At 41.0% G+C, this 22,445-nt stretch overlaps 1 protein-coding gene across 2 annotated transcripts in view; it reads left to right on the forward strand.

Annotated features, from left to right (window-relative positions):
• The window catches only part of LOC109923305 (transcriptional activator GLI3-like), a 355,583-nt gene that overhangs the window by 191,434 nt on the left and 141,704 nt on the right, over positions 1-22,445 (forward strand). For both annotated transcript variants that reach the window (XM_048596316.1, XM_020523345.2), the window contains exon 4: positions 19,092-19,197. In XM_048596316.1, coding sequence (XP_048452273.1) covers positions 19,092-19,197 — 106 coding nt within the window. The remainder of the gene's footprint in view (positions 1-19,091; positions 19,198-22,445) is intronic.

Here is a 22,445-nt window from a genome sequence, read left to right on the forward strand (position 1 = left end):
AATGCTGGGTCATTACTCCTGACACAGTGTGGGGTTGGGATCCGCATTTGACCAAATGCAGAGGTCATGACCCAAAATAGGAAATCCTGCATCGACCTGTTGCACACCTCAAATTCTGGTCCCTGATTCTAATCACTCAACCATTGGCAGCTGTGTCTTCAACTATTTAAGTTCTAAGCTCAGGAATCATCTCCTAAAATCCCTTGGGTTCTCCACTTTATTCTTCTCCTTTCTCCTTTAAATCAATGATGAGGGTATGTTTAAAGGTTAAAATTTGAACACAATCTCTCTCTCTGCCACTCCAACATGAGCTGACATTTGGACAGGCACATTAATGGAAAAGATTTAGTGATTTATGGGACAAATGCAGGCAAATGGAACTAGCTCAGTTTAGGAAACCTGATCAGCACGGATGAGTTGGACCAAAGAGTCTGTTTCGGAGGTGTATGACTCTATGACTCCATGACTCCCATGACATTATTTTGATAAAGAGCAGCAGAATTAGCTCAGTGTCTTGGTCAGAAATTTTCCCTCAATTAACATCACTAAAACAGGTTGAGTACTCATTATGTCATCAGGAGCTTGCCCTCAAAGTGGGGCAGCAATTTCCTCTGTCAGGGCAGATGTCAGCGACCAACTAACAGTGCTTTTCCAAGTGCACAACAGGCTTTTAAAGATGGTGCCATTACAGTGGATTCCTGTTAATTCCGGGATATTCTGTGTGGCATGTTGTTCCATAATTGACACGTGGTAAGATGGAACGGAGATCAGACATGAAGGATGCCAAAGGGACAGGGTACACAATCAATGAGATGAGTTTGGTAAATTATGGCAAGAAAAATCACTCGACATCAGCGAGTAAAACCCTTCAAAAATCTCGATGCAATTCAACAAAATGTAACATTTGGCCCACAGTCAAGTAAGTCTCGTCAAATAGAAAACTGGACACACATTGAAACAAAATGGCTGGAGTGTTTGTCTACTTTTATTAACAAGCCTTGACAAGGCGGTAAACACAAACATACTCTTTGACTTAAGTTAATGAAAAGTATGGAGAGTTGGATTGTGGCTATAGGTTTCATCAACAGATATCTGGTGACAAATCCCAAAGAAACTTGTACGTATAATTATAATTATAATACACAACTAGTTGAAAGTGAAATACTGAGTATATTCCATTTTTGAAACCATTTGCTTACAAGTCTTGAATAAACTCTCTCCTGTGAACTACTTTGCAAGTTACAAAATAGTTTAGTGTAATTAACATTTTTGCTCAAAGAAGTTCAAAAGCTCTTCCATACAACATGGTGTTATCTAGATTTGATTCTTATGCAAATACAACAAAACGTTCCTACATCGGGCATTCATTTTACACCTTTTGCAACTAAATGTGGGGCAAACATTTTAGATTGCAACTGAGACACCATGCCCACTGCTGAGATAACTCATTTGATTGTGTGCCACTCAGCTCATTAAGAGCCGACAGGCAAGTGTGGGCAAGTTCCCAGCCTGTCGCAGGCCTCAATACTGGCACCAAGGATAGTGAAAGCTGCCAGCCAATCAGACACTGGCAGCTTTTAAATCTTAAAGACCACTGGTTAAGGCCCACTCCTCAGGGGATCCAGCAGTGAGATGCTAAGTGTTTTTACCTTCTTGCCATGGGGGCAAAGGTCTTGGAGCGGTGGGGAGGTCAAAGGCTAGAGCAGGGGTTTGTTTTCAGTGGCCCCCCCTTACTCCCAGTTGTACCTTTGACTACCCCAGATTGAAGCAATCGGAGGATCCACTCCTAATCCAGTAGACTGGTCACACTGGTTTCTCAGTTGGGAAATGAGCCACCTTTCTCACCCACCAGGGAGGCAGATAATTGGGATTGCGAGTTGTGTCTCTTAAATGGCCATTAACTGACCACTTAAGGGCCTTAATTGGTGATGGATCGAGAAAGTCTCCAATGGACCTTCTCACCCAAAAGGGGCAAGTATCTCGCCAGGGCCAACTCACTTAATTATTTCCCCTTTTTGACACGCCTCTCGCCCTTGTAAGGAGGAGGAAGTTCTGCACTTTGTTTCGGGAATGAAACATAAAATGCAATTGCAGTTGTACTTTACACTGGTGGCTTAAGGAAGTGGAGGGAAGTTGGAAGCTCTGTGAAGACTTCAATCTTTGTGTGAATTTACCTCCTCAGCATTGATTCCTTGGGATATTACCCCAATGTTAATTCTTTATTGTGTAGGCAGGTTCTGAGTAGTTATTGGGAACAAAAAGAGAATTTGCTGGAAAAGCTCAGCAGGTCTGGCAGCCTCTGTGAAGAAAAAAATCACAGTTAATGTTTCAGGTCCAGTGACCCTTCCTCAGAACACTGTTTCAGTCACTGGACCCAAAAGGTTAACTCTGATTTTTTTTCTTCACAGTGGCTGCCAGACTGGCTGAGCTTTTCCTGCAAATTCTCTTTTTGTCCCTGATTTACAGCATCCACAGTTCGTCCGTTAATTTTTTCTGAGTAGTTATCGTCAGCAAAACGAACCAAGTCACATTGCTAGCCCAAAACAGCACAGGGAGGCAGGTGGCATTTTAAAAAAATCCTCATGGTCGGAGGAAAGTTTAACTTATTGCTTTGCTGCGCTGTTATCATGTTATAACACATATCTGAGGCAGATGGGACTTGAAACTGGATCTTCTGGCCCAGAGGTAAGGGCACAACCACTGGACCATGAGACTTGATTGTAACCAGAACAAAAGAAAAGCCACACAAGGGGTGATTGCATTGAAATTGGACTTGTGATTGCAGATGGCACAGGCACTTTGGAGGTGGCAAAAGGAGAATCGTGGCATTTGCTTTAACAGCAAGGGAAACTGACCCACCACCTCTCAGCCTTACATTTGTCGAAAGGTGATGTACCCTATAATGTCACTTAACTCACCAATGTCACCGTGTCTTGAAGTGGTAGAAATGCACGTTTCAACTGTACAGCTCTGATACTTCTCACAGCAGATAGTTGAACTGGATTCCAGCCCAGTCACTTCATGCAGGCTTGTAAATGAGGCTTTTATTTTTGCTTGACAGAAAATGTTTTATTTTCCTTTCATCCCCTGAGTGTTTTGTAGTGAGATTCTGTGAAAGTGAATATTTGCATTGAATGACTGAGATAATCATCTCCCCAACTTCTGAGCTATGCAGATTAGCTCTGGAGGGTAACACAATACACACCAGTAGCTGTGTAGCATGTCCAAGTGAAGACTTTTGAAGTATTATTCTTCAATTGTTGCTACTTTGTATGGAGTACAACCTTTACTTTGTGCTTTGTATCTTTCTATTCAAGTGGTCACACTTTGCCATCATGCTGTTACCCATTCTGATAAAGTGCTCCATTTGTTTAAATCTATGAAAAAAGTGATGGAATGTATTCAAACAGCAGCTAAAGTAAACAGTGAATTGTTCAAGTGAGCCTCAGCTATCAAGTCTGTAAACTTAGAAGGAACTGTTGCACTTGAAACAACAAGGTGCAGGGCTGGATGAACACAGCAGGCCAAGCAGCATCATAGGAGCAGAGAGGCTGACGTTTCGGGCCTAGACCCTTCATCAGAAAAGGGGGAGAGGAAGGGGGTTTTGAAATAAATAGGGAGAGAGTGGGAGGCGGATAGAAGAGGGATAGAGGAGAGGATAGGTGGAGAGGAAACAAACAGGTCGAAGAGGCGGGGATGGGGCCAGGAAAGGTGAGTGTACGTAGGGAGTTAGGAAGGGGATAGGTCAGTCCAGGGAGGACGGACAGGTCAAGGGGGCGGGATGAGGTTGGTCGGTAGGAGATGGAGGTGCGGCTTGAGGTGGGAGGAGGGGATAGGTGGGAGGAAGAACAGGTTAGGGAGGCAGGGACGAGTTGGACTGGTTTTGGGATGCGGTGGGGGGAGGGGAGATTTTGAAACTTGTGCACTTGAATGCTCCTTTGCGATAAGGATTCAGGGAACAATGCAAATAATTCAAAGATTGTTTCTTGGCAATAACTGAGCTTTTTATAATAGGAAACTGCATGACAAGAGTCTTGACAGAACTAACTGATGCCGTGTGCTGTATTCTTTTATTTTGATCCTCTTATCTGCTCCCGTAAAATAGAATTTTCCAAGGATCCCATCATGGTTTACATGTTAGTGCGATATTTTATCAAGCTAAGATCTGTTTTTTGAGAAACAACTGGTTCTGTTCGGTTGGCAGAATTTTGTGGAGATTATCATGCAAGTCTTTTGCCTTATGTCTAACGGAGTCAGTGTTATGAAACTGGGCTTCTATGGGAAGCCTTGTCTGCTGGGAGCATTGCTGGGTGCACACTTTTGTAAATTGCCCTATTAATTCACCAATTATGGTTCTGTGCTGCACTTGATTTGGGTATCAGTAGCTTTATATCGGAAAGATATCTTCATGGTGCTTTCACAACACAATTTTATGTTGAAAGTCTTACAGCTTTTAACTGAAAACTGGTGCCTCAGTTTTTGTTCTGAAACTTCCATCAACTCTACCATTGCAATTTATCAAAGTTGTGGGTTTGTGGAAATTCTGACTTTCTCAACCAACTGTGGGAAAGTATGGACTGGATTGATTTACGAAATGGGTGTGGTGGAGGAAAATTCATGCTGTACTAATGAGGCCTGAAACATGATGATGTATAGTAAATGCCTGTCATAAAAGTCTTTTTATATAGGGAAATGTTCCTTCAATATAAGCATGCAGGCATTTACACTACAAAGTGTAAATTGTACTCTTGGTCCATCGACATTAGAACTTTGATAATTTAGAACATGAAGAGGAAAAATTGTCAGAGCAAATGGATGTGAAATCTTACATAATACAAAAAGAAAATACAGATAATCTTAAACACCCTCCATGTGGACGGTGTAGAGACCAATCCTAGTATTTTCCCAGACATCCTATCAGTAATCTTTGTTTGGGGTACTTGTCAATTTAAACAAGGAGTGACATCTTGCACCTTGATGACAATCAATATGTTTTGGCTTGGAAATGGGGACTAAGGAAGGGGACAAAATTGTCTCTTTTTCATAAAAATGTATGATGATCTTTATTTTTGAGACTTTTGCATTTCCTAAATCTTCCCCTGGACCCATACCAGATTTACTTAGGTACTAGATTTATTTAGGATATCCAGTCAGCATGGACAAGTTGGACCAAAGGGCCTATTTCCATGCTGTACATCCCTATGACTGTATGTCCTATCAATACTGGTAAATTCATGGTTTCATCCTAGAAGGGGGATTCGGTATGAGAACAACTGAAGGCACAAATCCATATTTGAAACCTCAGGACATTCCTCTAGTGCATTCAACCTGCCTGGAAAAGCTGACTGATTTTCAAGGAAGTTGCAGTATTATTCATGTCGTAAATTTGACCTCGTTGTTCACGAGGTAGTGTGAAAGTCATAGTGCTAGTGCAGGTAAGGCTTTTTTAAAAAAAATTCACATATGCTTTTAAAATCACAATCCTAAGTCAATGGATGCATTTGCTTGGAAATTGGATAATACTCTTTGCACTGGAAATCAAAAGTCTAATGTTTATGTATAAAAGTTAGATTTCATCAGCATCCTATGTGAATCTGTACTATTGAATTCATTATAACCTTCAGTTTGAAGCATTAATATCAAAGTGAACTTTCTCCCCTCCTCCATCTTCACTTTATCTTAATATCTCTGAATTACTGGAAGAGATTAGTCACTTTGGCAGATTGATGGGTAAGGAGGCAAAAAAGTGCAATGGTGCATTTGATTGATGTTTACTTCAACTGTGAATAAAGTTGATGGATCCAAGAACTTTAGATTTCACACGAAAACTCATTGATGTTTGGACTAGGTTAGTTTACTTATTGCAGAAGGAAGCTGAAGTTAGGTGAGAAGTTTAAATGGTGAGCAAGGAGCACCTTGCGTAGTCAATTGCCAGATAGGAATGAGTTCAGGAACATTATGCAGCTGGAAAACATCTTCACGATAACTGTATGGATAAGACTTAGGGGGCACCACAGTGATTAGCACTGCTGCCTAATAGCACCAGGGACCCGAGTTCAATTCCACCCTCGGGCGACTGTCTGTGTGGAGTTTGCATATTCTCCCTGTGTCTGCATGGGTTTCCTCTAGGTGCTCCGGTTTCTTCCCACAGCCCAAAGATGTGCCGGCTAGGTGGATTGACCATGCTGAATTACCTATAGTGTTCAGGGATGTGTAGCTTAGATGGGTTATAGGGGGATGGGTCTGGGTGGGATGCTGTGAGGGTCGATATGGACTTGTTGGGCTGAAGGGCCTGTTTCCACACTGTTGGGATTCTATGATTCTATGAAGACATCAGCTTAATTTGTGTGAGTGAGCAGCTGATTTTAGGAATTTCCTGTCCACTGTAGATGTTGCTACAAATATTTGCAGGGAAATATATGTAATAGTGGAGAAGGGTAACCTTCTGGCTTAGGTTTTAGCTGAAATTGGTTTTGATCTGTTTGAATATGACCAAAATTAACCAAACCACAAATCAGACCTCAAAATTCTGGTTTTGTTAGCCCTACTTAAAAACATTTGAGTAAGTTAAAACTTAGCCCAAGTTAAAACTGTCTGTGGTGAAAAGGAAGTTCATATTTCATCCCCTTTCAACTGCCACATTCGACTCAAGTCGCTGTTCATTTTAGGTTACAATGAATCCTTTCTGACTCTGTCGCAACATGTTGGTTGATGGTTTCCAGCATTAGCTTCTCTTTCCTGCAGTAAAACATTACATGCCAGCCTTTCTTCGAGACTTAGCATGCCTGATGTAGAATAAGGGCAGTGTGAAAGTTGCAACATGCTGGAGGGCAAAGAATTTCCATTAAAGACAAGCTGATTTTTTAGAGCTCTCAATAGCTTGTGTCTTTTGACTAACTTAGAATAGGCATAATTTGTACAGTGAGGACATATATTTAAGCTGAATTTACTGGCTTCATTTAGGACACTGATGAATGACCACTTCTGTGATTCTTCGGCAAGAGATATTTTGTTTCTGATTAAGGTCAATTGCAGGTTGTAGACGTGTGTTTGGAGGTAGAAATGGAAGAATTTTCTGAGAACTGTGCTATTCGAGTAGGATTTTAGTTTTTCCCAACCTGTCCACATTGACTTTTCACCTACTGGAGATCCTCTCTTCTTGGGTGAAGCTGTACAAAATTAATTGCAGCTGACTGGAGAAAAATACACCTTCTGAAATGAATAAGGAACTTGTTGATGAAGGATTAGATAGAGGCCACTGGAATAAAGCTGCAATAAAAGAAAAGAGACAGAAGCCATCATAGTAATTGGTGTCAGTTACAAGAAAATTTGTTTCTCAAATCCTACTGACGACATTCCCTCAGCGCACAATTTTTTGGGATGGCACGGTGGCTCAGTGGTTAGCCCTGCTGCCTCATAGCACTAGGGACCTGGGTTCGATTCCAGCCTTGGGTGACTGTCTGTGTGGAGTTTGCACACTCTCCCTGTGTCTGCGTGGGTTACCTCTCGGTGCTCTGGTTTCATCCCACAGTCCAAAGATGTGCAGGTTAGGTGAATTGGCCATGTGAAATTGCCTGTAGATTAGATGGGTTATAGGGAGATGGGTCTGGGTGGGATGCTCCAAGGGCCAGTGTGGACTTGTTGGGCTGAAGGGCCCGTTTCCACACTGTAGGGATTCTATGATTCTAAAATTCATCTGTAATGCTTTGAGCTAAATAGACATTAGAAAATTACAGCTTTGGTTTTATATTCTTTGGAAGGGAAGGGGATTTTGATGCGATACACATATTGTCAATGTGTTCTTGTAAACTAGCTTCTCTTGGCTACTTGATATGTTTCGCTTCTGTCCCTTAGTTGGACTGAAAATGTCCTACATCCATTGAAATCTGGCACTTTGCAGTCAACATGTCAGGCAATGGTTTCTCACCATTGTGTGACAAATGAGTATTGTGCAGTCTGAAACCATGGACTTCAACACAACAAGTTTCTGTTGCAACAATTGTATTTGTTAATACTGACAGTTTCAATCATTTATTCCAAGAAGCATTCAAAAGTGCTTTTATGGTGATATTTCATTCATTGCTGGCAATCATGCAGCATCAATATGTTTAACCATGGAAGCTCAAATCTCAACCTCGATTAAGTGGTAGCGCCCCTGTCACTGAATCAGAAGGTTGTGTGTTCAATCCCATCATCTAGGTTGGCAGTGCTGAGGGAATACTACAGTGTTAGAAGTGTTGTCTTTCGGATGAGATGTTATTCTTCCCCTTCTAAAATCACTCCAACTGCAGCCATTGATCTCCAGCACACAGAAATGCTTGTATGTCCACTTAATAAAAAAAAGGAAAAAAAACTAGAAAATGGCTGAAACATTTTACAAAATATATGAGAATATGGACTTTTATAAATGACTAAAAAATAAGATCCTCTTCCAACCAACTTGCACAGCACAAACTTCATCCAATCAATAAAGATCATTGTTGAGATCCTGGAAAGTGTGAACTATTTCCACATCTTGGGAGCTTCTTGTTAGTGAAAGCAGACAGGGACAACTTAATTCATTGCCATCTCTATTGTGCTCAACTCAGCCTTTAACTGACTGAGGAAAAGAGTACTTGAGTCAAGGATTTCATGGTTTATCAGGCAGCCATGATACCTGCGCTCTTATATCTCTGGAGATTTAGGCAACTGCAGCAGGCATTTCATTGTACCAGCAAAAAGTCTCCCGTGGTGCCTTCATGCAGTTCTCCAAATTGAATGGCAAGAAAGGTGATCCAACAGCAACATTGGTGCAGGCTGGTCCTGGATGGCAAAATGAAGTTGTCATAGTATCAGAGGACTCATTAGAGAGAGGCGACTGGTGGTGTGTTTAACCTGAGGCTCACTATGACTTAGGCGATGGATGAGGTTGAAAAGCAGGACCTTCACTGAAACCTCAGCTAGTACAGGAATTGAACCCATTCCGTTGGTGCCAATCAGCATCACAAAACAGCCGTCCAGCCAACTGAGCTAACGGATTTTAAAATATGCCCTCTTGTTTTGAGATCAATTTGTGATATCACTTTTCTATATCCATATAAATCCTTCCATTGTGCTGCTCCAGTTCTGGCCTCTTATATATCCCTGGTTTTCCTTGTTCCATCATTTGCATCTAACCTCTGGAATTTCTTCTTCAAATCTTTCTGCCACTCTATGTTTTCACTTTTAAGATGCTTCTTAAAACTTTTTTGGTAAAACTTTTGTAAGGCTTTTTGGTCATCTGCCCTAAAATATGGCTCTGTGCCAAAGCTTTTGAAGTGGCTTGGAACTTCTAACTCTGACCTCATGGCAGCGGCAAGTGAGCTGCCACTTACTTTTCCGGGGTGAACACGAGATCTGGCATCAGAATTGGCAACTGCTACATTGCCAGAGGCGACGTTGGTGAGATAGGTCCAGCTACAAAAGATGGCACCTGAGGATTAACGACTTCATCATTGCTTGGGTCTGACTCTGGCGGCTAAGCAGTGGCAGAAGGGCATCACTGTGACAGCGATGAGGTGGGCCCAGCGGCGGGAGATGTGACTCTGATGTTGGTGGGTCCGGTGCAGGAGGCAGCGAGGCAGTAGCAGAGGAGAATCAGCCGAGTGGTGAAAGATGGTGGCTGAAGAGAGGTGACTTCAACATTGGTTGGGTCTGGTGTAGATGGCAGCAAGGTGATGGAGGAGGGATGGTGGCAAGGGCGTCATTGTTGATGAGCTTGCTCAGGACTGATGGACTCTTTTTAAACTATATCATAGAATCATAAAATCCGTGCAGTGTGGAGACAGGTCCTTCGGCCCAATAAGTCCACACCAAAGCTTAGAGCATCCCCCTATAAACCCACCCAATCTATACATCCCTGAACACAATGGGCAATTTACCTACCCTGCACATCTTTGGGCTGTGGGAGGAAACCAACGCAGACACGGGGAGAATGTGCAGACTCCACACAGATAGTCACTTGAGGGTGGAATCGAACCCAGGTCCCTGGTGCTTGGAGGCAGCAGTGCTAACCACTGAGCCACCATGCCGCTTTCTATTTTTTTCTTATTCTTAAGCCTATTCAAAATGGCGTTGGATCGTGGTGGCAGTGGAAAAGCTTTTCACTATTCCACTGGTTTTCTCAAAATAAAATACAAGTGACAATAAAATCATTCATTCATTCACATGTAATTTGTTTCCTATTATCTTAACCATGCAGAGCTGGCAAACATTTAGCAGTTTTAGGTGAGTGATAGAAATGTAAAGATGTTTACCATAGTGTAAAATAATATTGCTGCCTTCAAAAGTGCGCCTTAATCCAAATATTCCTGGGACATTGATTTTGCTATTTTTCTTGAACATTTCATGTAAAATGAGATGGTGAGATTTGCTATACTCTCTTGGGGAAGAAAGGAATGTCCATTTGAGGGACGGAGGAAGGGAGGGTGTTCTAATAATGCGTTTTCTGCTTGTGCAACTGTTTACTTTTTAACCAAGCTCATTTTCTCTCTAAATAAACACTTTAACAACATTTCCACAAAGCAAGAAATTGAGCCTAGGGCAGAGGCAAAGGAGGAGAGGAGATGCACATTAACTATTTCTGCTATTCTGAAATTGCAATGCAAATACTTATGGCTAGAAAGTTAAAAGAATTGTTTCCAATCATATAGCTCAATAAAGCGAGAATTTGCAACCATCTTGCAACTTAACATTCCTCAATATGTCCAGGTGTTTTTGTTATGTGGGTAACTGCAGAAGCCAATTCTACGTATTGAGGTTCCACAAACAGCAATTTTTGTTATTGTTCAGAAGATATGAACATCATTGGCTGGGCCAGCAGTTATTGTGCATCCCTAATTGCTTTGCGGAGGTGCTGGTGAGTTGCCTTCTTGAACTGCTGCAGTCCCTTATGTGTAGTTATGCCCACAGTGCTGTTAGGAAGAGATAATTGAGATAAATGATAAATTAATATCTTCTTTTTGTGGTTTTGATTGCGGGATTATTGTTAGCCAGGATACATAAAGCTTCCCGTTCCTCATCAACAGCCCCATTAAGTCTTTACCATCTACCCGAAGAAGCAGTAGAGTCTTGATATGAGTCTGTGTTCACCCAGCTCTACACCTTGTTATCACATACTCCAGCATCGGCAGTTCCTACTATCTCTGAGTCTTGATATAACTCCCTGATTTGAAAAACGGTGCCTTTGGCAATGCAGCATTCACTGACTACAGTACTGAAGTATCTGCTTAATTTACACCCTGCTGGTTCACATGAATCATAGGGTTTGAAGCAACATGCTGCTGAACTAAGGGTGAGCTAATAGGAAGCAATACACTTTATTGGTTTTTAAAAATCTTGATACAACTAAGAATGAGAGCTAACGTTCTGCTTTCCCTACGAAATAAATAGTTTGTTCGTTAGTGCTCAAAATACAGAGCAAATTAATTCACCTCCACAAATCTCCAAAATGGTGAGAACATTCAATCCCAGCAACCAATCAGGGAAATGAGGAGAAAGAGGAGGAACACAAGTTTTTGGGGTGTGGGGATGGGAAATGGTCTCCAAAAGGAGGAGAGAGGCTTCATAGGGAAGGAGATACACTGCATAGTGAGGAGCTAGGCTGCAATGGGAAGTGAGTAGCTGCAAAGGGGTGGAGAGGGACTGCAGAGGACATTGAGGGGTTGCGAAAGGGAAAGAGCAATTTCAAACTTCTCCACAAAGGGATACACAGCTTTTTGTGGACAGAAATATGTCACCTTATTTATATAAACATCATCCATTGCTAATTTATTCCTGTTGTCTTGTGCCGGTTTAAATATTGTGGTGTCTAAGGAATTAATGCTTTCCTTGCGTGTTGTGGCTTAAAGATTAAGGAACAGCGATGATTGGGGAATATTGATGAATTCTTCTAATTCTGCTTCTTTGTGAGTTCAATTACAAGGTGTACCAGCACAAATACAGAATATTATGTTATTCCATGCTCTCATATTTTAATAACGGAGTGAGAATGAAAAAGTGGCCCCAAAAATTAAAAGTAGACTTTACGAAAATCTCAAAAGGAGCCCTCAAAAAAAGGATTTTGACCCCTTTTGTTCTTGACTGTTAGTCAAAAGAGTAGAGGCACCACCCTCTAAATGTGTGATGAAATTCTTCTCCAATGATCCTGCACACAAGTCTGTTTCATCAAAAATATGCTTGTACTTTGTAGCTTTCATGATCTCAGGAAGGCCCAAAGCACTATAGATTATATAAAGTATTTTGAAGTGTAGTCACTATTGTAAGAAATGCAGCAGTGAATTTGGGCACAGGAAACAAGTGAGTTAGAACCTGATCTGCTCTTTTAAGAATGGTCATTGAGGAATAACCATTCCCCAGGACACTGGGACTACTACCCACTCTTTTTCAAATTGTTCTGTGGATGTTTTACATTAACAGGACAGATGGTTTACCATCAACAAGACTGTCTTCACAAAATTCGAACCTCTAACAATGTAGCGAATCCTCAGCACTGCACTAATGTCAGCCCAAATAATGCGTTTTGCTGTGGGACTTCTATTTAGAAGCAAGAGTGCTTTCTCTGAACCAAAACTGTTCCTTAACTTGAGATCGGAAAAAAAGCCTTACATTTATATTCCCCTTTTGCAATCTCAGGACATCCCAAAGTGCTTTTCAGCCAATGAAGCACTTTTGAAGTGTAGTCAATTTGTAATGTAAGAAATTTGAATGTGACCTTGAGACTAAATCACGTATAGCTGAGAGACCCACAAAAGCAAAAAGACACTCCTGGCTTAAAGCTAATATTATTTCACTCAACTGGACAATTTTATAGGTGCTCAGATATGATAAAATCCCTTTTTGATACATGCATATAACACATTTAGCAGCAACAAACCATCTGATTTGATGTGCATTGGAGTCCTGTTAGCATTAAAATTCTGAGAAAACTAATTCCCAGAGTAAAATTGATTCTACTGCTTCTCCCCATTACTCTCGCTGTCTTCCATTTAGCATGTTAGTTTCCTGACAGTAGAGTACACAGCACTTAGCAGCTGGTTTGTGAAACCATCAGTCAGGAAATTGTATGATAAATAGCAGGTATGGAGGTTTAGTGGCATTTTGTTCTGCTTCAGCAGTTTTAGCCTGACTTTGGAAAAGTCATCATGTGGCATTTTGTCAAGGGCTGCAACGGAAGATGGTAACAGTACAGTAACTTATTACACAGACACTTGAGTTATGATGTTCTCCAGATGTATTGTTCATGTGAGAATAATAAGTCACAAGATGGATAATTATGCTGGATCTAGTCATGCAGGCCACTTCCAGCCATAAGGATTTGTCCCAAGCAGACTAGGTAGTATGATGGACTGTCTCTGTTTCATGACTCAAAGCTGCTCTGTGGAAAACGGGGCAGAAATAAACAATTGCTCAAGGAGCTGAGTTCATTTATTTATAGTTGAGTTCTGATGGTAATGAAATTCATTGGTTTTGTTCCATTTGTGACAGTTAAAGTGCTTGTATATGTGTTCCAGCTTGCCTTTGGATAGTTTCTTTTGCAAGACATTCATTTAACAGATTTTTCACATCCCAACTACTGATGTTGAAAGTTCTGTATATTTTGTATACTTCTTCTTAGCTATATCATAAACACGTATTGTATATACAGTGAGTTGAGTAACTCGGTTAATCATTTTGAGAGAATGGAATCATGACTGGAACAGAATTCCAGGCCCCTTGTAATCTTGCATACGGGGCCCATCTTATTTCTGCAGGACACTTTGAGATGAAATGAGTCGTTGCTACAATGATTGCACCCAGGGTGATGAGAATGAATGAGAAAGCTCTATGATTGCATGAGGAAAACACAGGGTTGTTACTGTTAATAAGCCCCTGGGTCTTAAGAGGTGAATGAATGCTTATGTTATTTTGGCTCCACCAATTCAACTGATGTCACCCATAGTCTGTGATTTGATACAATAAGTTCAGCTCTAGCTTTTGGAGGGAACAAATGTATCTTGAAGGTTCTGGTAATGATTCCACACCAAATGTAGTTGCACTTATTGCTATCATGCAATAAACTTTCTTGTTGTCTAAGAATTGTACCTCTTCTATAGACATTCTATGGTGGTGTATCCCCTATCATTAATCATGAGATTGGCCCAAGACAAAGCAAAGACAGTGGAGTATTGGTGGAAGCAATCTACCTCAAACAACCCAAAGTGATACCACAAAGTTACAGAAGTGACCACAAGATAACAGGAGTGGTCACCTGGGGGAAAAAGCACACTTATCTCTTGCCTCCAGTCTTCAGCCAATTGCTGGCCAGCCTTGAGTGAACATCTTATTGTTTCTTCATTTGATGGCTCCATGATTGAGTTTGCTGTAGATTCGTTCCAGTTGTTGACAGCTGTTCATGTCACATTTTGTTGACAGGCATAAATTCCCCAGTTTATATTTTAAGTCCTAAAGCCCTCCAAGTTCTCTATTTATATAATTGGTTCCACAATGGTTTGGTTTGGAGAAGTTGATCAAAAGCATTTCTTTTGATACAATGTACCTGAGCACACTAATCTATGGAAGAAGTGAGAAAACCCTTCAGCCTGTCAATTTACTGCAAATTAGTCAAACGTTCTATTGAAACTTTCAGAAAATGTTTGGGAAGAAATTTTAGCTCTTCATGATCAGCAGAAATTGAGAGGGTGATGGTGGAGAGGATAGTAGGTAACATGACATGGGTAAATTGCCTGATCTGACCTTGATCTGTTGCAGTTTTACTATATCCAGCTTTTCAGGCTCATGAGAAGACCATCAGAGTCAGGTGGAATTTCTATTATGTTAGTGGGACCCCAAAGCCTTCTGAATTAGAAAGTCAACAAAGTAATCCCCCAGTCATATCACTGACTTACACAGTGCTGTTCCAAATCTCACAGAATAAATGACTAGATAATCACTGACTGGACTTCCATATTTCTCCACTTTACTCCTCTCCTCGTTGTTCTTCCTGGTTCCCATTCTTATCTTGGATCTGCCAGTTGCTCCTGAGGCCTCCCAATTTTTTCCACCAGTTCTGTCTTCCTGCTGAGGATGAGCCTACTGTGGACTTGGTGGCTTTTCTGTCTGGGAATTATAATTGGCACCTGAGTATTTAATCTTTTTCAATCCTGTCCCCTGACCAGCTTCCTCCCTCAGTTTGCTCCCAACTGTCCTGAAGACACTGATCCTTGTTTGGTCTACAGACTTCTAATATCAACCCACCTCCCCTGCCTCATTTTATTTTGTTGATCAGTCTTAGACAGTAACTGATGAGTAGGCAGTTTTATCATGGCAGTTGGTTTGAGGGCATGGTAATGCTGGTGATGGCAGAAGGCATACAGTCCATCCATTCAATGCTCCAGTACTTTGGTCTGTCATAAGTTAGCTAATGAAGATTCCAGAGCAAAGCCTGTCCAACTTCAGAACACATTTGTCTCTACACATTCATGCTGAGTGAGATCAGTAATATATTAGGGCTCAGGAATGGGTTAGCAAAGCTCAGTAACATTGCAGGCGGTGCATTTACAAGATTATAAGTAATAAGAAAATTGTTTCATTAGTTGAACTATTGAATTCTTCTTGTCACAGCTGATTGTGACATGACCTGTGTGATTTGCACCACCATTAGTTGCCTGTCAGTATCAAAGTTCTTGAAACTCCACTGTCAGAAAGGATATCACAGTTCCTCTCAGCATGAGCAGAAAGATCCTATAGCCTTATTCCTTTTGTATTTGTTACTTTGATTCAAAATTCACTTCAAATGTCCAATTGCATTGTCGTTACAAGGGATAACTGGTAAATCATAAGAGTTAAACAATATTCAATTTACCATGCATAACATATACAAACTATAACAGAACTATAAATCAGAAGTTAAAATTAGATCTTATAAATCATAAAATTTGGCAATTTTCTGTAAGTCAATATTTTGTCAATAATGGGGTTCAGTTGAATAGTGTGACTTAAAGGAGCTTCTGTGAGTCACTAAAAAGTCTAGTGATTTGATCAAAATTTCTAAAGGTGAAAGGGTAACACTTTGGAAATTAGGGTCATAGAGTCACACAGCATGGAAACAGACCCTTCAGTCCAACCAGTCCATGTCGAACATAATCCCAAACTAAACTAGTCCCACCTGCCTGCTCCTGGCCCACATCCCTTCAAACTTTTCCTATTCATGTATCCATCCAAATATCTTTTAAATGTTGTAAATGTACCCGCTTTGACCACTTCCTCAGGAAGTTCATTCCACATGAAAACTACCCTCTGTGTAAAAAATTTGCTTCTTGTGTCTTTTTTAATCTCTCTTCTCTCACCTTAAAAATGTGCCCCCTAATCTTGAAATTGCCCATCTTAGGGAAAAGACAACTACCATCAACCTCTATCTGTACTTCTCATTATTTTATAAACTTCTAGCAGGCCACCTGTCACCTCCCTACCCTCCAATGAGAAAATTCCCAGCCTATCCAGCTTTCCTTTATAACTCAAACCTTCCATACCCAGCAACATCCTGGTAAATCTCTTCTGAACCCTGTCCAGTTTGATAATATTCTTCCTATGAGACAAAAAAGACTGCAGATGCTGGAATCCAAAGTAGACAAACAGGAGGCTCAAATAACACAGGCCAGGCAGCATCTGGGGGAAAGGAGCAGTCAACATCTTGGGTATTACCCTTCTTCAATATTTTTCCTATAACTGGGTGACCAGAACTGGACATAGCATTCTAAAAGAGGCCTCACCAATGTCTTGTATAACCTCAACATAACGTCCCAACTCCTATACTCAAAGGACTGAGCAATGAAGGCAAGCATGCCAAATGCCTTTATTAACCATCCTATCTATGTGTGGCACAAACTTTAAAGAATAATGCAACCCTAGGTCCCCCTGTTCTACAACACTACCCAAGACCCTACCATTAATTGTATCAGCCCTGCCTTTGTTTGTTGTACTAAAGTGTAATACCTTCCATTTATCCAGATTGAACTCCACCTGCCATTTTTCAGCCCATTGACCCATTTGATCAAGATCCCTTTGTAATCTTAGAAAAGCTTCACTGCTGAGAATGCCACCAATTTTGGTGTAATCTGCAAATTTACTAACCATGCCTTCCATATTCTCATCCAAATTATTTATATAAATGATAAACAAAAGAGGACCCAGAACTGATCCCTGTGGAACACTTAGACAGTGAAAAGGTAGGTTGCAAGAGGGAAACAAAACAGTTTACAGAGAGATATTGATAGCTTAAGTAAGTCGGCAAAAAGTTGGCAAATGGAGTATAATGTGGGAAAACGTGAAGCTGTTTACTTTGGATGCTTGCTCTTATCAATTGTGGTAAAGATTGTAAGAACAGGGAAATCTTGGACCTATACAGAACTTTGGGTAGGCCACAGCTGGAGTACTATGTGAAGTTCTGGTCACCGCACTGTACGAAGGATGTGATTGCACTTGGTGGGGTACAAAGGAGATTAACCAGGGTGTTGCCCAGGATGGGGCATTTCAGCTATGAAGAGAGGCTGGATAAGCTGTGCTTGTTTTCTTTGCAACAGAGAAGTTTGAGAGGGGACCATTTAGAGATGTATAACATAATGAGGGGCATGGGTACGGTGAATAGAAAGAAGCTTGTTTCCCTTAGCTGAAGGGTCAATCACAAAGGGGCATAATTTTGAAGTGAAATGCAGAAGGTTTAGAAGGGACTTGTGGAATAACTTTGTCATGCAGAGGTTGGTGGGGTTCTGGAGTGTCCTGCCTGGGAGGGTAATTGAGGTGGGAAACCTCACTAACTTTAATAAGTACTTGGATGAGCACTTGAAATGTCATAACATGCAAGGCTTTGGGCCAAGTAAAGTGGGACCAGTGTAGGTCATAGTATATTTTTGGCGGATTCTGGCTTGATGGACCAACGGGCCTCTTCTCTATTCTATGGAAGGGGAAACGAAAGAACAGTAATTGGAAATTGCAGAACGTTCTAACACAAAGGGACTTGGCTATTTGTGTATGACGTATAGAAAGCTACCACATAGGTACAGCAGGTAATCAGGGAGGTTAATGGAATGTTGGCTTTTATTTCAAGGGGAGGTTGGAGCATTTCTTTATTCATTCACGGGATAAAGGTGTCGCTGGCTAGGCAGCATTTACTGCCCGTCCCTAATTGCCCAGAACGCTGTTTTGGTATTAGTAGGAATGTCTTACTGTGACTGTTCAAGATGCTGGTGAGGCCACATCTGGAGTACTGTGAGCAACTTTGGTCCCCTTTTTTAAGAAAAGTTATTATTTCATTGGAGGCCGTTCAGAGAAGGTTCATTGGGATGATCCCTGGTATGGAGGGATTGTCTTAAGAGCAAGGGTTAAAACTGTTGGGCCTGTCCTCATTGGAGTTTAGAAGAATGAGAGGTGATCTCATTGAAACAAATGGGATTCTGAAGAAATGTGACAGGGTAAACACTAAGAGGACATTACCCCTCATGGAAGAGTCTAGGACCAGAGTCTCAGAATAAAGAGGCACTATTTTAAGGCTGAGATGAAGAGGCATTTATTCCCTCAGAAGGTTGTGAGTCTTTGGAATGCCTTGCCACAGAGAGCTAAGTGTGTTTAAGGCTGAGCTACATAGATTTTTGATCAGTAGGGGGAATCAAGGGTTATGAAGAAAGGGCAGGAAAGTGGATGTGAAGAGTGTCAGATCAGCCATGATCCTATTGAATGGAGGAGCAGGCTCAAGGGTCCGAAGCCTAATCATGCTCCTATTTCTTACAGTCTTATGGTATCAGATCCCTGGAGTAGGATTTGAATTCACAACATTCTGACACTAAGGTGAGATTGCTGCCATTAAACCAAAGCTGACATCATTAAATTGAACTGAAATAAAGTTGGCTCAGCAGCCATGATACAGATTTGATACAGACTCTCAATGTTGACCTTCTTCAAAAATACATATACTAAATGAATTGTTGACTCATTAACAACTATCTATCAAATAATTTAACCCTAAGATTCAGTGCAATAATTATTTATCCTTTGAGATATGCCTGTAACCTTCTTGTCTCTTATTTTCTCTTGTTTTGCAGCCCCACACCCACTTTTCCCATCCTTTCACCCGCCTGTTCCAATTGATGCCAGACACCATGAGGGGCGCTACCATTATGACCCATCACCTCTTGCCCCAGTGCACATGTGAGTATGACCCATCAATGCCTTGGATGACACTTATTAAGTCAAATTTAAGAGATGTTTTTGTGATTAATTATTTTTCTCAGACCACAATTATGTTTGAAATGCAAATGTCATCATAGGCACCCACCTGAAATCAAATTTTCATGAAGCGTTAGGGTTTGCTTCAGCTTGTATTTTGTCTTTAAACAACAGCCTGGATCTTACCATTAAAAATAATGGTGATCTCATATCAACATTTACCGCTATTAAGGAATAAGTCAGATAGCGCTTCTTGTGACCACATACATATGAAAGACGAAAAGCAGAAAGTTACCATCCAGGTTATTTGGCTCCTCCAGAAACTTTGCACTAACAATATCTCGCCAAGAGATTCAGCATTCACATATGCAAAATAGTGTGGCATTGTGTTTCTTACCCACTAGGTACTAACTTAACATGCCAGAAAGATTAGAGCCTGCTCATTCAAGTGTAAGTGAATTTTTAACAGTGTGGTAAATGTTAATTGTTAACAAACAACGTTTCTGGAACTGAACGTTTACTTTGGAATGTGTAAAGTTTTAATTCCTTCAGATTTTAGTTGTGATAAATTTTTAAAACTACAATAAAACTTTCTTTTCTTTCAATGTCTCTTACATCTCTCTTAGTTCTGCACATGATTTAGCATTGGGTTAAATGTTCTCAGTAACACTTGCTGTTTCAGATTCTGCAAGCCTGATTTTAGCTTTTAAGTAGGAGCAAATTACTGCAGATGCTGAAATCTGCACTGAAAACAACAAATGCTGGAGATCACCAGCGCGTCAGATAGCATCCATGGAGAACAAGTTAACATTTCGAGCCTAGATGACTCTTCGTCGGAGCTGAAGCATTTGTTGTTTTTAGTTTAGCTTTGAAGTAATTGGGTTTCCAATGGTTAAAATCAGGCTCTGCATGTTTCAGTGAGGTTTTTTCAACCTTGTTGAGGAAGCACACTGTTGCTTGCCACGTTCACACTTGTCCTAGATCCCTGGAAGATACCACTACGTTAAAATGGATTTCTAATAACTGCACGTTACTGTGCACTGGCCTATTTGAGTCTGCCGGCAAGTTTAAGGCTGGCACCACTGACCACAACATCCAGGCTATAATTTTTGTTCAAATAGTGAACACTGATAACTTTTGTTGGTGGAATTAGCTGACTGGAATCTTGGCCCAAATAATAATCGGCACTTGAATTAACATTGGCTGTGATCCACAAGGTGGATTTCAGCACTCCTTTCACCCTTCAGTCAGTTCATGGTTGATCTACCTCAGTATCATTTACCCATTTTTCTCCATATCTCTTTATAGTCCTGTCCAAGAAAAATCTAACACTCATTCTGAGAAAGTTTTAAATGCCCCAGCCTTTTGAAGTGAAGATTTCCAGGTTTTCATATTTTTTTTGTGGGGAAGAAGGGGCCGAGCTTCGAATTTGAGATCTTATCCCAAGTTCTGGATTCCCCATCTTGTGGGGTCCTATGCAAAGGTACTAGCTGAATGTAAATGTTGCTTACATTACGACAATTGTTAAAAGCAAAATATGTGGATGGAACTGACTTATCCTGTTTTTGTATATAACTTTTCACATGGAATGTATATTAACTAAGCTGTTACATAACCCCCATATGCTGGCATGAGCATGAACAGAGCCAAGGCTGAAGAGAGGCTGGTGGATTCCAACTCACTATGATCTAAAGATCAACCAATTCAGGACTGTTTAATCTGTGATATTTACATACCATAATGCATCGAAAAATGTCAAGGAACAGTGGGGCTCGGTTGTCACTGCCACATTCCAAGAAGCTGAACAATGACAATTATTAGCTGGTTTTCAGCCCTCGATAACTTTCTGTATTGCACACTCGTGTGTCCATGAAGCATGCATGGCCTGCAAGTTGTCTTTTGAGAGTGGTGAGTCTATTGACCCATTAGTACAAATCATTAGCAGCTAACACTGACCTACCTGGTGTTATTTCCATGCCAAAGGACTTAACGTACTGCTGTGGTAGCTCAGAATCATTGTCATTCAGCAAAGGTGTTGAAGCCAACGTGGAAAATCTGATAAAAGTGCAAAAGTTTTATTTTTAAAACAATGAACAGGTAACTGTGGAGACTCCAGTTCTACCATTTGCTCCTGATGCAAAAAAAGCAAAATGGAGTCAAGAGATGCGATAGAGCGCCTTTTACTCTCATCACCTTTTGCAATATTTTAGTAAAAGGGGCATGTTTAGAACCTTAAAGTCTTCAGGTGGAAGTTGCAGTCTTTTGTCTTCTTTGTAATGCACTTTATCGGCGTAGTTCAGTTGATAGCTTGAGTAAGAAGGGTGGCTTCTAAGGAACGCTTCAAGGCATCTCAGTTTTCACTTCAGTGCAATTGCCAAAGTGCACCAAATTGATGAGGGAACTGTCCATCAGATGAGGCAGGTGTCTGTTTAAGTAGACTTAAAAGATCCCACAACAAGAGATGAGAAATTTCCACACTTTGGCAGACTTCCGACATTGAGATAATTGAATTACACCATTTAATATTTTTTTGTTCCCTACCTGGTTTAATTGTAATATATCACACCTATGAGCACAATGACTGACCGGAACGATTTTGCTATAGATTCTGGCAGATGGGTTTGTCTGTGTGCAGCACACCTGTCCCTGCCCACCTGTGCAAAGTGCTGGACTTTGTTGGACATAGTGCCGGGGTGTGAGCTGCTGTGTGAGGAGGGAGGGTGCTAATACACTCTGTGAATGTCACAAAGCAAGGTACAGTTCCAAGATTGCATGTGGGGGGCTGGGTAAACAGGACATCCCTGAGCATGACTGCTGACTGTGAGGAAATCAGGTAGCTGACAGCCAACATTCAAACAACACTGTTCACAAACTCTGTGCAGAGATGCAACAGTGCTGCTTTTATTTAAATTCTAATTATCCCTGCTAATAACTCTTGTGTTCTGAAAGAACTGTGGATTCTGTAAATCAGAAACAAAAACAGAAACTGCTGGAAATGCTCAGCAGGTCTGGCAGCATCTGTGAAGTGAAATCAGAGTTAACGTTTCAGTCTGGTTCCGAGGAAGGATCACCGGACCCGAAACGTTAACTCTGATTTCTCTCCACAGATGCTGCCAGACCTGCTGGGCTTTTCCAGCTATTTCTATTTTTGCACTTGTGCTCTGGTTCAGTATTGCCCTGGGAAAACTTTTTCTCTCTCTCCCCAGTAATCTTACTGATATCATTGTTAT

Source organism: Rhincodon typus, chromosome 4 (genome assembly GCF_021869965.1).
Source record: "Rhincodon typus isolate 14 chromosome 4, sRhiTyp1.1, whole genome shotgun sequence".
NCBI lineage: Eukaryota > Metazoa > Chordata > Chondrichthyes > Orectolobiformes > Rhincodontidae > Rhincodon > Rhincodon typus.